The 15,333-nt window shown below is 40.4% G+C and overlaps 1 protein-coding gene across 10 annotated transcripts in view; it reads left to right on the forward strand.

Moving 5' to 3' along the window:
- akt3a (v-akt murine thymoma viral oncogene homolog 3a) overlaps positions 1-15,333 on the forward strand; it is a 416,568-nt gene that overhangs the window by 194,749 nt on the left and 206,486 nt on the right. For all 10 annotated transcript variants that reach the window (XM_069930899.1, XM_069930893.1, XM_069930900.1 and 7 more), the window contains one exon: positions 15,059-15,170. In XM_069930899.1, the coding sequence (XP_069787000.1) occupies positions 15,059-15,170 (112 nt within the window). The remainder of the gene's footprint in view (positions 1-15,058; positions 15,171-15,333) is intronic.

The following is a 15,333-nucleotide window of genomic DNA, read 5'->3' on the forward strand; positions in this document are numbered from 1 at the left end:
CTTCTCATTAGGCTTCCACTCGATGTTCTTGGCTATGCTGTTGTTTCTTCAGTTTGTGCTTTTTGGTTGTCTTGGTAGTTTGGCACTTATTTTATCCATTTTTGACGCTAGAATTCTGGTTTTAAGCTTTCTAACCTTTATAATACTGTTTTGTGGAGAGCTCTTTCAAAGCACATCTGTTCAGCTCCTTAGCATAGCCACGCTCCCCCATAGATGTTCTAGATGGTGGGGAAGGTTTTGCCCGTGATTTCCTGAGCTGTCTGCTACCTTTTGGAAGCCTTTACGTCCAGAGGTATTGCTGACCCATACCAGACTGTGATGCAGCCAGTTGGTACACTTTCCTCCACACATCTGTAGAAATTTGCCAGGATTTTCGATGTCATACCAAACTGCCACAAACTCGTGATGATGTAGAGGCGCTGATATGCTTTCTTCATAATGCCATTTGTGTGTGGGGTCCAGGAAAGATCTCCGAGATAGATATCCAAAAACTTTGCTTTATCTTCTCCACCTCTGATCTCCCAATGATCACTGGATTGTCCACCTCTGGTTTTCCCTTCCTGAAGTCAACAATCAGCTCCTTGGTTTTAGTGACATTGAATGCATGGTTATTGATGGTGCACCATTCAGCCGTGTTTTCAATCTCCCTCTTGTATGCTGACTCATTGCCCCTTTTTTTTATAGAACCCACCTCTGTGGTATTGTGGTTGTACTGAACCACACAGTCATAGATGCATGTATCGCATGTGGTGCTGATGGAGAATATGGGGGAAATGTTCTTACCAATCCTTACTGATTGTTGTCTGAAAGTGAGGAAATCAAGGATCCAATTACACAGTGGGGTATTGAGACCTGACTGATTAATTTTAAAGCTATTAAGATTATTTATATTTTATACAAAGAAACCGCATTGAAAATGCAAGATTTTAAAATAAATTCCTTTTTAATATTTGGAAAATAATATTGCCTTTTCCTAATTTCCAGGTCAGGAATTCCAATTTAAATTAATAGGAATATTGATCCAACACGAAGTCTGGTTAAATCCCAGTGCGATCACACGTGGAGTCCAATAATGGAGCAGCGACAGATGCTCAGGCATTTGTCATGCAGCTTTGCTTGGCCTTGTGCCATGGGCCAATAAATCTGATCCCTTCAGAACCTCCAACCATAGAACATTACAGCATAGAAACAGACCCTTTGGCCCTTCTAGTCTGTGCCAAACTATTATTCTGCCGAGTTCCACTGACTTGCAGACACCGGGAGAACGTACAGACTCCCTACAGTGTGGGTTTCGAACTAAAGTCTTGATCGCTGGCGCTGTAATAGCGTTGGGCTAACCTCTACGCCAACCATGCCACCCCATCTGTGCAGACAAATGTTAGCTATTGCATTTGGAAAGACAAACCAAGAAAATACATGCATGGTAAATGGCTGGGCACAGAGGAGTGCTGAGGGACGAGGGATCTGGGAATACAGATATATAATTCCCTGTAAGTGGCATCACAGGTTGTAAAGAGAGCTTTTGGCATATTGACCTTCATAATCAAAGTACTGAGTATCAGAGTTGGGATGTAATGGTAAAGTTGTATAGACATTGGCGAGGCCACATTTGGAGTATTGTGCACAATTTTGGTCACCCACCTACAGGAAAGATATAAGATTGTGAAAATGAATAGAAGATTTACTGGGATGTTGCCTGGACTTCAGGTACTGAATCATAGCGAAAGGTTAAACAGTTTAGGACTTTATTCTCTGGATCATAGATGAATGAGGGAAAATTTGTTAGAGGTATTTAAAATTATGAGGATTATAGATAGAGTAAATGTAGGTAAGCTTTTTCCACTGAGGGTAGGTGAGATACAAACCAGAGGACATGGGTTAAGGGTGAAGGGGAACATTCAGGGGAACCTGTTCACCCAGAGAGTGGTGGGAATGTGGAATGAGCTGTCAGCTAAAGTGGTGGATGAAGGCTCAATTTTAACATTTAAGAAGAATTTGGACAGGTTAATGGATAGGAGGGGTATGGAGGGCTATCCCACAGCCTGCACAGTCAATGAGGTTGACTGCTTTAAATGGACCAGCTTGCCATGCAGGTCATGAGACAATTAAGATACTTTAATAAATACTGGTTGGCCTTATCAACTACAGATTTTAAAAATGCAATGTGGTTAATATGTAAATTTTATTTACACTGCCATTTTAGAAGTGAGGAGAGGTTATAGAGGAGGTTCACGAGAATGATTCCCTGAATTAAAGGATTGCCATTAGAAGAGTGTCTGAATGCCTTGGGTCTGTATTCAGTGGAGCCTAGAAGAATGATGATGGATCTCATTGAAACCTATTCAATACTGAAAGAACTTAATAGAATGAACCTGAAAAGGATATTTCCAATGGTGGGGAGCCTGCTACCAGAGGACAGCACCTCAGAATACAAAAAAATCCCTTTAGAACAGACGCGAGGAAGAATTTCTTTTCCCAGAGGGTGGTGAATCTGTGGAATTCATTTCTGCAACGACTGTGGAGACCATGTAGTTGATGTATTTAAAATGGTGGTAGATAGGCTCTTGATTAGGAGGGAAATCGAGGCTTACAGGAAGAAGGCAGAAGAATGAGGTTGAAAAGGTTAGTAAATCAGCCATGATGTAATGGCAGGGTGGACCAGATGGGCCAAATGGCCTAGTTCAACTCTGTATCATACGGTACAACGTTTCGTATTGCTGCATTTTGTGATATTATGTACTGTTGGTTGATTGGTTTGGCTATGAATTTCCTAACTGAATTTTGACAATTCAAGCCACATGATGTTGTCTATCGTTCTTCTTCGAAAATCAATACTACGGCTTCAGTTTTTATTCTTTTTACATATGGTTAATATTTCAGGATTTGAAGGTTAACCATTGAAAGATAATTGAATATTTTGAGAGTTTTGACAACCACTGGATCTGGAGTAATGGCTTATGGAGCTGTCACAGGTCTGTAGTTAGGACTTGGCCATTTATGCCACTCTCTAACTATTCTGCACAGGGCCTTACCCCACTGAAGTGGGGTTTTCAGGGAAGTTTCTGCTGCAAAATCCTTTGCAGACTTCAGTTTAACTGTCACCATTGGTCAACACCAAGAACATTACAAAAAACTGTATGGAGCAGAAATAAAAATATTTTACAAAAACAAGTTTTATGTTGACTACAGTGGTGAAAAAGGAGATCCATTTAAATACCTGAAAAGACATTGAGGATCAGGTAATATAAGCAAGCATGAAGGTGGTTCTCAATGTATTTGCAATTCAAATACCAAACTCGTGCTTTTGCTTCTTTAGTGGTAAAGACGTGTATTTAAAACAAGAACCTGCTGTTCTTTCTTTTTTGTCTTAGCAGTGCACTATGTGCAAAGAAGAGACAAATAAAAATCTAAATATAATTTAAAACACATTCTCAGTTACATTGCTATCTGAGAGCTTTACAGTGTAAAATAAAAAGTGATTTGAAAATAATTTGTTACTACAACTTAAATTATTGATGATAAGACTATACATTTGTATTTTGAGAGAAGTCATCTTCAACTTTGTTTATCTTCATGTACAACCAGACCAAGCAGCATTTCTGTGGGCCATGGTGCACACTTAATATATGCCACATCATAAGTCCTGATTTTGATGCTCCTATGTCTTCTTCTTACTAGTAGTGGGTCAAAGATACTCTGTCCCAGATGGAAAAGATCCCCAGAAATACTTTGATCCCTATTTAAGCAATGTTGAATGTTGTCAGTAGAGGAAAGGGATACCCCAGTGATCTTCTCGGCCATTTTGATGATCCCCTGTGTTGACTTTCGGTCCAATACTTTGCAGCTACGATACCTCTGGTATAGGATGCCAATACCGCTGAGTATAAAGCCCTTCAAAAGATAGTGGACACAGCCCAGGACATTTCAGGCAAAACCTTCTTCACTATCGAGAACACCTACAGAGAACGCTGCTGTCGGAGAGCAGTAGCAATCATCAAGGATCCACACCACCAAGTCCATGCTCTGTTCTCACTGCTGCCATCACAAAAGAGGTATAGGTGCCACCAGACTCTCACCATTAGGTTCAGGAACAGCTGCTACCCCTCCATCATCTGACTCCTCAACAAGGACTTATTTAAGGACTCTTACTTGTGCACTTTATTGATTTTTAAAAAATTATCTCTGTATTGCAGTTTGTTTACATTCATTTCCTGTTTTCAGTTCTTTATTTGTTTACATGTATTCACTGTGTACTTTTGCACTTTATTTTTTCTGCATTATACAATTTGTTTACATAGATACGTTGAGTACGGATTTTTTGCAATACAAATAAGTGGTAATTCTGCCTCGCCCACAGAAAAAAGAATCTCACGGTTGTATGTGATTTCATGCATGTACTCTAACAATAAATCTGAATTCTGAACCTGAGACAATGGTGCAGCCAGACTCGAGATTGTACTTCTGTAAAATGTTGTCAAGATGGGGTCTGTAGTCTTGCTCCCTTCGACTTCCTGAAGAAGTATAGGCACCCCTTTGCCTTCCTGACTAATATGGTGTTGTTGGTCCAGGATAGGTCTTCTTTCATATGCAAACTAAGAAACTTTATACTTACCACTGTGACACATTATGTTATATTTTGTATTGCATGTAGATATGTTTTAAAGGCGATAAATTGTGGCAGGGTTTTTTTTAGTGTAGCTCACATACAAACACTTCAAAACAGATCTCATTTAAAATGCTGGAGCTCTGCTCAAGCCAGACAGATGAGGCTCCGAGTACCTTTGCAAAAACTTTGAAGCATGCCTATAAGGACTTCACAAGTAGGTGTTAATTGGACATGCTGTGGAGTAATGGATTATTGTTTTGGAAAGCAACAGATGAACAAACTCGGAAGATTAGGTCCGGAGCTGCAGTCTGTCTGAGTGCAGCTGGCTGCTCTAAAAAGGTCATGTGGTTTTCTCTGAGTGAGAGAGAAAGAGAGAATTGAGTTCTGCAGCTGGGACTGGAACATGACAAGCTGTCAATCTTGTGGAAAAACCCCATTTTGAAGGCGAGTTGTGAGTTCTTAGTTCAGCCTGGTCAAAGCCCTTGTGGTCCATTCAAGAGGAGAGGACTGGCTGCATAATGATTTCACTTGAAATAAGGGAAACAAAAAGGTTATCATCTGGAAAACCCTAATGGGGCAAGTTTCTTTGGCAAGGCACAGAAGTGGCTGATCTGAAGGAATCAGTTGTGGGTGTCCAACGAGCAACAATTCTCTCTCTGAAAACTGACAAGAACCTCCCTGAGTGGTAACCATTTACTTTTTAAGCACTAAAGCCTGGTGAAATTCATAAATGTTAAATTTTGTGCACAGTATAAGAATTCTCTGCAACCAGTGAACTTAGAGGAGTGAGCAGTGAGATTCGACTGTGAAGCAATGAACTTTTCTGAACTTCCACATTACATATACGTGCGCTTAGAATTAGAAGGGGGTTAAGTTAATAGTAACAAGTTAAAATTTGATCCTGTTTTAATGTTTAAAGATAATTAAAAGTAACTTTAGTTTAACAATTTGTCTTGGTGAATTCTATTGCTGCTGCGTTTTAGGGTCCTGTGGGCTCTAACACCACTCTCTCCACCATTGAGCTATTGATGTATAACAGTGAATGATCGATCTTCATCCTCTTGAAATTCACAATGGTCTCCTTTGTCTTATCCATGTTCAGACAATGCCTCCAATTTGACAAACAATTTTCCACCACTTCTCTCTGGCATCTCCCATCCAAGCATTGTTGAATCCATTTCACTACTTCAAGATTAATACCTAATGCTTGAACCTTCTTAACTAACTCTTATGTGGAACCTCATCAAAGGCCTTACTAAAGTCCATATAGACAACATCCACTGCCTTCCCCTCGTCAACCTACTTGGAAACCTTCTCAAAAAATGCTATAAAATTTGTTAAACATGATCTACCATGTATGAAATTGTGTTGACTACTCCTAATCAATCCCTGACTTTCCAAATAATTGTATATACCATCTCTTAAGACACTCTCCATTAATTTACCCACCATCGATGTCAGACTCACAGGCCTATAATTACCAGGTTTACTTTTGGAGCTTTTTTTTAAAAAGTGGAACAACATGATCTACCCAGTGACATTTTAAATATTTCTGTGAGAGCCCTCTCTATTTGTACACTAACCTCCCTCCAGGTCCTAGGGAATATCTTGTCAGGACCCGGAGGGAAGTTAGTATACAAAGGTATCTGTGCATGTAAATGTACCTTTATTCTCTTTAAAATAGCCAATACTACCTCCTCATTATTTTGTATATTATCCATGACCTCACTACCAGGTTTCCTTACTTCACCTGGCTCAATATTCCTTTCCTTACTGAATACTGAAATGTTTTTTCCCCTGTCTCTTCTGACTCCTCACATAGCCTACCCCTCTGATCCTCAAGGGGCCCAATTTTATTCCTCACGGTTCTTTTCATTTTAATGTAGAATCCCATTGGATTTATTTTTCCCTTGCCTGCCAAAGCAGCCTCGTATCTCCTTTTAGCCTTTCTAATTTCTTAAGCTTTTTTTAAACACTCCTTCTATTCCTCAAGCACCTCATTTATTCCCTATTGTCTCTACCTGTTGTCCACATCCCTCTTCCTCCGAACCAATTACCAATATCCTTTGAAAACCAAGGCTCCCTATATTTTCTAATCTTTCCTTTAATCCTCACAGGGACAGACCGTCTCTGTACTCTCAACATTTTCCCTTTGAACATTCTCCATTTATCTGTTACATCCTTCACTGAAAATAAATTATCCCAATCCACACCCTCTAAATCCTTTTGCACTTCCTTGAAATTTGCCTTATTCCAATCAAGAATCTCAACCTTAGGCCCTGCTCTATCCTCCATTATTCATCTAAAACTAATAGTATTATCATCACTAGACCCAAAGTGTTCCCCAACACAAACCTCTATCATCTGACCTATCTCATTCCCTAATAGGAGATTCAATACTGCCCTCTCTCTAGCCGTTTCTTCTATGTATTGTTACACAATGTGTTAATAAAATTATGATAAAATATTTCTTAAAGGGGGTAAGATTGTGAGGTTTAGTTGTTAGATTGCATTTCACAAACCAACATCTCAGGTGCCATGCAAGAGTAGACTTCATGTTTCCAGTTGGCTTTGTTGAGACAATGGGAGAGTACTTGTGAGAGTTTTGCAAGTAGGTGTTAATGGATCAGTATGTATGTACAGTGTCCAGGCTCAGGAACTGAGAATCGTTTGCTATTAAGACTGGTGGCAGAAGTTTAAATTGTTGGTCATGTGCTTTTGCAAACATTAATTCTTTGGGTGGTAGTGGGGGGGGGGGAGAGAGAGAGAGAGGTAGAGAGAGAGAGAGAGAGAGAGAGAAGGCACTTTCAGGTAGCCAATTGCCCTGCTTGTAAAGACGCATATTTTGGCAATATGTGGCTGTGGGGAGCCATGTGAATGTGCAGGAGACACTTGCAAGGCGAACTTTGTAACCCTCCTCCGAGAGGGATAATCGCCGCAGCACAGTGGCCTCCCCAGCCATCCGAATGCAGCCGCCTAAAAATGGTAAGAGCGCCTGACAGCTCCTCTCCCAGCTGCCCCTTCCCCCGGCGCAGGACGTCAGGGCAGGGACAGCTGGCTGGGCTGTCAGCACGGGGACTGCGGGGCTAGAGCGGCCGGTAGGGGAGAAGGGGGCTGGGCTGTCAGCGTGGGAACTGCAGGGCTAGAGCGGTTGGTGGGGGAGAACAGGAGCTGGAGGCTGGTCGAAGTAGGAGAAGGGGGCTGGCTGAAGCAATGCGGTATCCGACTTGAGCGCCGTACTCCCTGCTCCAGCCCCCTTCTCCCCCGCCGGCTGCCCCAGCCCCCCTCTCCCCCACCGGCTGCCCAGCCCCCCTCTCCCCCACCGGCCGCTCCAGCCCCCTTCTTCCCCACTGGGGGGGAGGGAGCGACCAGTGTGGGGACATTCCACGGGGGATGTTCCCGCTCTGATAGCCTGCGCTGGCTGTCCCAGCTGACAGCCTGCCATCCTAACTTGGCAGCTCAAGGGACAGGAGCCAGAGTGCGCTCAGATGCGCTTTTAGCACTGCCACCTGAATGGCAAATCAAAGGGCCGTTTTCTCTTCTTCAGGCGCATTCTTAGCGGAGAATACACCTGAAGAATCCTAGAGAGAGACTGAGAGATTCAGCAGCATTTGGTGTTGAAGACTGCAAGATTACAGATCTGCTGCAAGACCCCATTTCAAGTCGGATTTTGAGTTTCGTGTTCAGCCTATTATAAATCTCTGTAATCAATTGCATAGGCTGTGGCCGGGTATTCTGTTTTTCCTGAAATAAGGGAAAAAGAAGAACTCTTTGTGCTATCCTGGAAGAAGTGGTTATCTTTTGGAAAAACCCAAGAGGGGACAGCTTCTTTGGCAAGACACTTGAGTGGTTGATTGCAGGAGATCAGTTTGTGTGTGTCTAAAGAACAACGAATATCTCTCTGAAACCAACAAAGATCTTCCTTAGAGGTAGTAATTTAGGTTAAAGCACCAGAGCCTGGTGAAGATAATAAATGTTTAATTCTGTGCTCAGTGTGGAAAATTGCCTGATACCAGTGAACTTGAAGTGAAAAGTGAATAATTGGACAGTGAAAAAGAACTTTCCTGAACACATAAACATTACATACAGCTTAGAATAAGAAGGAAGTTAAGTTAGTAATAAGTTAAATATTGATAGTAATATGTATTAAGAAAATAAAACCTTTTTAATACTTTATTTTAAAAATTAAAAACCACAATAACATCAATTATAATAAAAATTCATATACAGAAAAATATGTGGATAATAACAAAAAATCCCAACCTACCTCTCCCTCCCCACTAATATCCACCCTCCTTCCCCTATATCTACCCACTAAAGAAAGAAAGATCATCAAATATATATATATATATATATATATATATATATAATTCAACTACTCGGCTGTGGAAACCAAGATGTTGCATCAGAACGGAATGAGAGCTCGAATCTTCAAACCAAGAATTTTCAAATATGGACCCAATACTTTTACAAAAAAATGATATTTGTCCCTCAAATTGTATGCTATCTTTTCAAGAGTGATACAGATTTCATTTCAGTAAGCCATTTTTTGCATTCCTAGAGCTAAATCAGATTTCCAAGTAATAGCCAAACATTTCTTAGATAGAGCCAAGGATAAATGTAAAAATTCAATTTGATACCTAGTCAATCTTAATCTTACAGCAATCATCTTAATATCTCCTAATAAAAACAACTTTGGATCAAATGGAAGTTCAACTTTTAATACTTTTCAAAAAATAATTTAACTTGTATCCAAAAAATCTTAACTTTAGGACAGATCCAAGTCAAATGGAAAAAGGTACCTTTTCCACATCTAAAACATAAATCTGAAGACATTAAATTAAATCTCTTTAATTTTTGAGTGGTTTAAGTATAATTGATGTACAAAAAAGTATATTGTACTAATCTGTACCTTACATTTATAACCTTAGTCATAATATCTTTACATAAATTCCTCCAAACATTTTCATCTACCTCCCTATTCATATGTTTCCCATTTTAATCTTGATTTCTGAATATTCAGTTTAGACATTTTACTTGATAATAATTTATATAGTTTTATTGAAGAACCCATCGTCTTGGTGAATTTCTGTTACTGCTGTTTTTTGGTTCGTAACACTATTGATTTAAAAAATACTTTCCAGAACACATTTGACAAACTCCAACCCATCCTGCCCTTTTACAGTATGGGTGTCCCAGTCGATGTGTGGAAAATTAAAATCTCTTATAATCACCACCTTATGTTTATTCCACATATATACTATCTCCTTACAAATTTGCTCCTCTATTAGGTGGTGTATTATACACTTCCATTAGTGTTTTCATGCCTTCCCATTCCTCAATTCCACCCAAGTAGCCTCACTGGAAGAGCCCTCCAATCTATCCTGTCATAGCACTGCTGTAATGTTTTCTCCAACGTGACTCTTCCATCTTTTATCCCCCCCCCCCCCCCCCCCCCACCCTGTTCTCTCATGCCTAAAACAACAGAATCCTCCTGCAACCAAGTTTCATTGACGGCTGCTATATGACATTTCCATGTGTAAATCCATGCTCTAAAGTCATCCACCTTTCTTACAATGTTCCTTGCATTTGAAATATATACACTTTGAGAGAATATCCCCCACATACACTCCTTTGATTACCATCTATTTTTACCACTCCCCTTCTTCATTAACTTTGCATTCCGATTCCTCTCTCCCTTCAAATCCAGGTGTTCTTCTATAATCTCTGCACTCATTCTGATTCCCACCCCCCTGCCAAACTAGTTTAAACCCTCCCCAACAGCTCTAGCAAACCTGCCCGCCTGGATATTGGTCCCCTTCCAGTTCAAATGCAGCCTGTCTCTTTTGTACAAGTCAGACCTTCTCCAGAAGAGATCCCAATGATGCACAAATGGGAATCCCTGCCCCCTGCACCAACTCTTTAGCCACATATTAATCTGCCACATCTTCCCATTCCTACCCTCTCTCGCACGTGGTACAGGCAGCAATCCCAAGATTACCACCCTTGAGGGCCTACTTTTTAACTTTCCTAACTCCATATATTCTTTCTTTGGGGCTTCATCCACACTTCTAGCTATGTCGTTGGTTCCCACGTGACCATGACATCTGGCTGCTTGCTCTGCCCTTCAAAATGCTGTGTACTTGATCAGAGACATCCTTGACCCTTGCACCTTGGAGGCAACATACCATCCGGAAGCCCTGATCTCATCTAGCAAACCTCCTATCTGCTCCTCAAACCAGCGATTCCCTAATTACAAGAGCTCTCCTCTTTTTCCCCCCTTCCCTTCTGAGCTGAGGGGCCAGTCCCTGTGACAGAGAGACTTGACCACCACGACTTGTCCCTGGTAGCTCACCCCCCTCAAAAAAAAAACAGTATACATTATTGAGGGGAATGGGTGCAGGAGTACTCTGCACTGTCTGTCTCCCCCCCTCCATTCCCTTTCCTCATAGTTACCCAGTTAGCTGTTTCCTGGTTGTTTGGGGTGACTGCCTCCCTGTTACTCCTAACTTTGATTGCCTCTGCCTCCCTTATGATCTGAAGCTCATTCAGCTGCAACTCCAATTCCCTAACATGGTCTCCCAGGCATTGCATCTGGATGCACCTTTTGCAGGTGTAGTCATCAGGAACTTTTGTGTTGTCCCTGACCTCCCACATACTGCAATCAGCACAGGACAACCCCAACTGCCTCCATAATCTACTCCTAAATTAAATTAGATTAATTAAAATAAACTTACCAATCTTACCTCACTGAGAGCACTTCCTCAACCTCTGCTCGTTGAAGCCTCTTGAGCCAAAGCCTCAAAGTCCCATTCCTTCACTACGCCACTCACTAGGTCGCTCCTCGCTGGGCGCTCCTTTACCTAACTCACCCTTTATTGGTCCTTGCCAATGAACTCAATTACCCAATTACTCAATTGGAAAGCCCAAAGTCCTGAACCCGCACCCTTTTTAAATTCTCCTAAAATCTACTTACCTAAACGACACACTTGACCACCTCTGTCTCTGTCTCTCCTCTGACTGGAAAGGCCAAAGTCATGACCCTGCACCCTTTTTAAACTCCTAAAATCTACTTACCAATATGACACACTTGGCCCATCTCCAACTGTCTCTCCTCTGACTGGAAAAGAAAGTCAACTTCATGGTGTGCTGTAAGAAATGAATGAGGGTATGTTACAAGGTATGTCAGTGAACTGCTTGGTGTGTGTGGCACAGTTTTCTAGGTGACTCAATACGGAGACAGGTTTGGATGGTAGGTAAAACTGAACTAGTTCCATGTCACTGGAAAGCTTTATTGCCAGTGGCTCAAAGCACTTCATGATCGTTGAAGTTAGTGCCATTGGGTGGTAGACTTTTATTTCTGTACTAATGCTAGAATGGCTGTAATGTCCTTGCATTCATTATTATCTTCATTGCCTATATCTTCATTAAAATGATGTTGTTTATTCTTCAGTAAACCATTTTCATACTTTGAGCTAATCTTTAGCTTTTCTGAAGTACTTTATAAACATGAACTGATTTTCCTTGAATAGCACATTTTTTCACGTATGTTCTACTGTTTCCTTCTAAATACAACTCATACAACTCCATAGCAATCTGGAAAATTATGGCCAAATTCGTAAATTATCTTATTTTTGTTCAATATTTTTGCATTTGAAATTGACTCTCAATTGCCCTTTTATTTTCACCTTTTGTTTTTCAATTCTATTTTTGCAGCTGGGGTATTTGCATTTATCTAAATTGATCTGTGTTTCGGGTATTTGAGCCAACTTGACCTAGCTGTATTCTCACACAATTTTCCAGGTCATTTGAAGTCTAGCAAAATTTGTTTTTGAATGGCATGACATCATTCAATGCTTCGTGTGTTTAGAATTCCTGCTTTTTAAGCAATATATTTAACCTCCCACATCTATAAGCAAGCAGAATTTGACATCAGAAGTGTTTCAACACAACTTCCAAGTTTAAGTCAAGGTCATGAGGACGGTTGCTGTTCTATTTTGACAACGTGCTAATCTTTTTTTAAAAAGAAAGTTTTTCTACTTTTTTGGCATACTAATTTTGAAATTGTCACTGATTGGATGTGGATGCCAGATTTGCAATAGGAAAATGATAATGGCCAGGTGATCTGTTCTTTAGTAATAATGCATGAGCAAATGGGTCCTCAGTTTTTTAATGTTTAATTCTTTCGAACCTTGTTGCCTGTATTATATGCAAAAATTGAAATACAGAATGAATTGCCATGTGTGGTTTGCTAGTCTAATGTTGAACTCCTCCATTATTATGCAGACCATTTGGTAGCATAAGGAACTAGAGTCACACTGCAAGTTTATGTTCTTTGGCCAAGCTCGTCCATGCCAAGCAGGTTGACGTTCTGGCCTGGAACTATGCATCAATTTGAACCATAGCCTTCAAAACCCTTCCTAGCAACAAGTTTGTCCAAATATCTTTTGAACATTGTATTTGTACCTTCTTCTCTTGTTTCCTCTGGCAGCCTATTCCAGATATGGACCACCTGCTGAGTGGAAAACATTATCCCATGAGTCTCTATCAACCTCTCCCCTCTCATCTTAAACTGTGTCCCCTAGTTCTAGTAAAAACACTATGCTGGAGAAACTCAGCTGGTCAAACTGTATGTAGCAAAGATAGAGATACATAACCAATGTTTTGGGCTTGAGCCCTTCACCAAGGTGCCATAAAAAACCAAAAAAACACCTACCCCCCCCCCCCCCCCCTGACCTCCCTTACCTTCCATCTTCTCCATCTGACCTTTCTAACCCTCCATCTCCACCCTCTGACCTCTCCACCACACCGACTCCCACTCTGACCCCTGCTTGGTCTTTACAACCCCCTCTGACTTTTCCTTTTCTGAGACAGAGCGCTTGGTGTGCAGTAGAGACTTGCCTTTGTACCCCTGCCCCACACCTTAATGAATTCCACACATGCCACAATGTTAAACTTCTTCTGTCACTTCCGTCTCCAGGGCCCATTTCCACAACTGTGACTCTCCACCTCCCCCAACCCCCAAGACTCCTCCCACTTTAAGTCTTCTTCCTCCTTGGTCAGGTTCCTGCTCTAGATCTTTCTATTTCCAATTGCTGCTGAGACATCATCTCAACTTTACCAATCCCCTCTTTAATTCCAATCTCACCTCTTCTGAATGGTCTGCCCAAAAAATCTTTCATTCCTCTAGTTCTTGAATTGTCAACTCTGGGAAAAGGGCTGCAAGTGTCCATGCCCCACAAAATTTTATAAACCTCTTTTGTATCATTCCTCCACCTCCTAAATTCCAGGGAATGAAGACACAGCCTGTCCAACCTCTCTCTCTAATTCAAGCCCTCTATCCTGGCAGCATTCTGTTGAATTTGACCTCCATCCCTTTCAACTTGTGAATATCTTTCCTATAGCTGGGCGACCAGAATTGGACACAGTGCACACTTTAAAGTGTGGTCTCATTTCAGATTATTTGTGAAATGATGGTATTTATTACAAAAATGATGGGTTTTTTTTGCCTCGTAGGCAGTTATTGTCTTTCTTAATTGTATTTATTGTTTTCTTTCTTTGGAGGAAATAAATATCTACATTTTGGCCCGAGAAATATCAATGCTTCTAGTATACATCACTATAATCTTGTGTTATATTTGTCTAGTTTCCAAAGCACTTTTCCACACATTTTTCCCTCTGGAAAAGTATGAAAAGTCTTATTACGCTAAATAATTTTATAAGATTTAAGTATTGTTGCAGGTATTTATAAATCAGGGAGAGCATGCAAGATTACTTAAAATTACTGATCCTTGTAACTCTAATATCCCTGGATACTTAATGTGACTCATTCCAGAATCTGAAGGCACTGTATTTTGATTATTATTTTTGGTATTGATCATTTTCTGTGCATTTTTGCAGCTATCAACTAAACTGAACTATTGTTGTTAAAGATAAATGAAAAGGTTCTTGTTGGTGGCACCTTTCTCTCATTGGGCTTGTGTTCAAATCCTACTTCAGAGAGTTGTCCACAGTGATTTACTGTGACTCCCAAATGCAGTCAGTTATTCCCAGTTCTCTGGCTAATTTTTCCCCTTTCTCAAATATAATTTTTGTAAAGAAAAAAAGTGATTGTTCTCATATTGCATTTGTGGGACCATGTAGTGTTCAAATTTGGCCTCATTTCCTATATTACAACAGTCACATCACTTCAAATGTAACTCATTGTCATAAACTATTTTGGACAATCCCAAAAGATCAAAAAAGTTAATTTTTCTTTTAATTATATAGCTTGGATAATTTGATAGATCTGGAATTTGGTCATCTACATTTCTCTCAGTTTTTCCACTTATTGGATTTGCAAGATAATGTTCATGGATTACTCATCACTTAATTCTGATACAACTCAAACTATTTTTGATAAACTAAACTGAAGTTGAAGGTAACTGTTAACCGTATTGGTATTTTTCACAGAATGTCAACTTATGAAAACTGAGCGACCAAGGCCAAACACATTTATAATCAGGTGTTTGCAATGGACCACCGTTATCGAGAGGACTTTTCATGTGGAGACTCCTGAGGAAAGGTGTGAGTGGTAATTTAATCTGCCATTGTTTTTCTTTGTAATTCATGCACAGCTAACGTTTAATAAACAGAGTAAAGCTGTCTTATTGGTGCATTTCAGTTAGACTTTTCATAAGAAAAGTAAATCTTAATTTGTTTCTGACTGCAGGGATATGTCTAAATAT

The sequence above is a fragment of the Narcine bancroftii genome, chromosome 4, assembly GCF_036971445.1.
Source record: "Narcine bancroftii isolate sNarBan1 chromosome 4, sNarBan1.hap1, whole genome shotgun sequence".
Lineage (NCBI taxonomy): Eukaryota > Metazoa > Chordata > Chondrichthyes > Torpediniformes > Narcinidae > Narcine > Narcine bancroftii.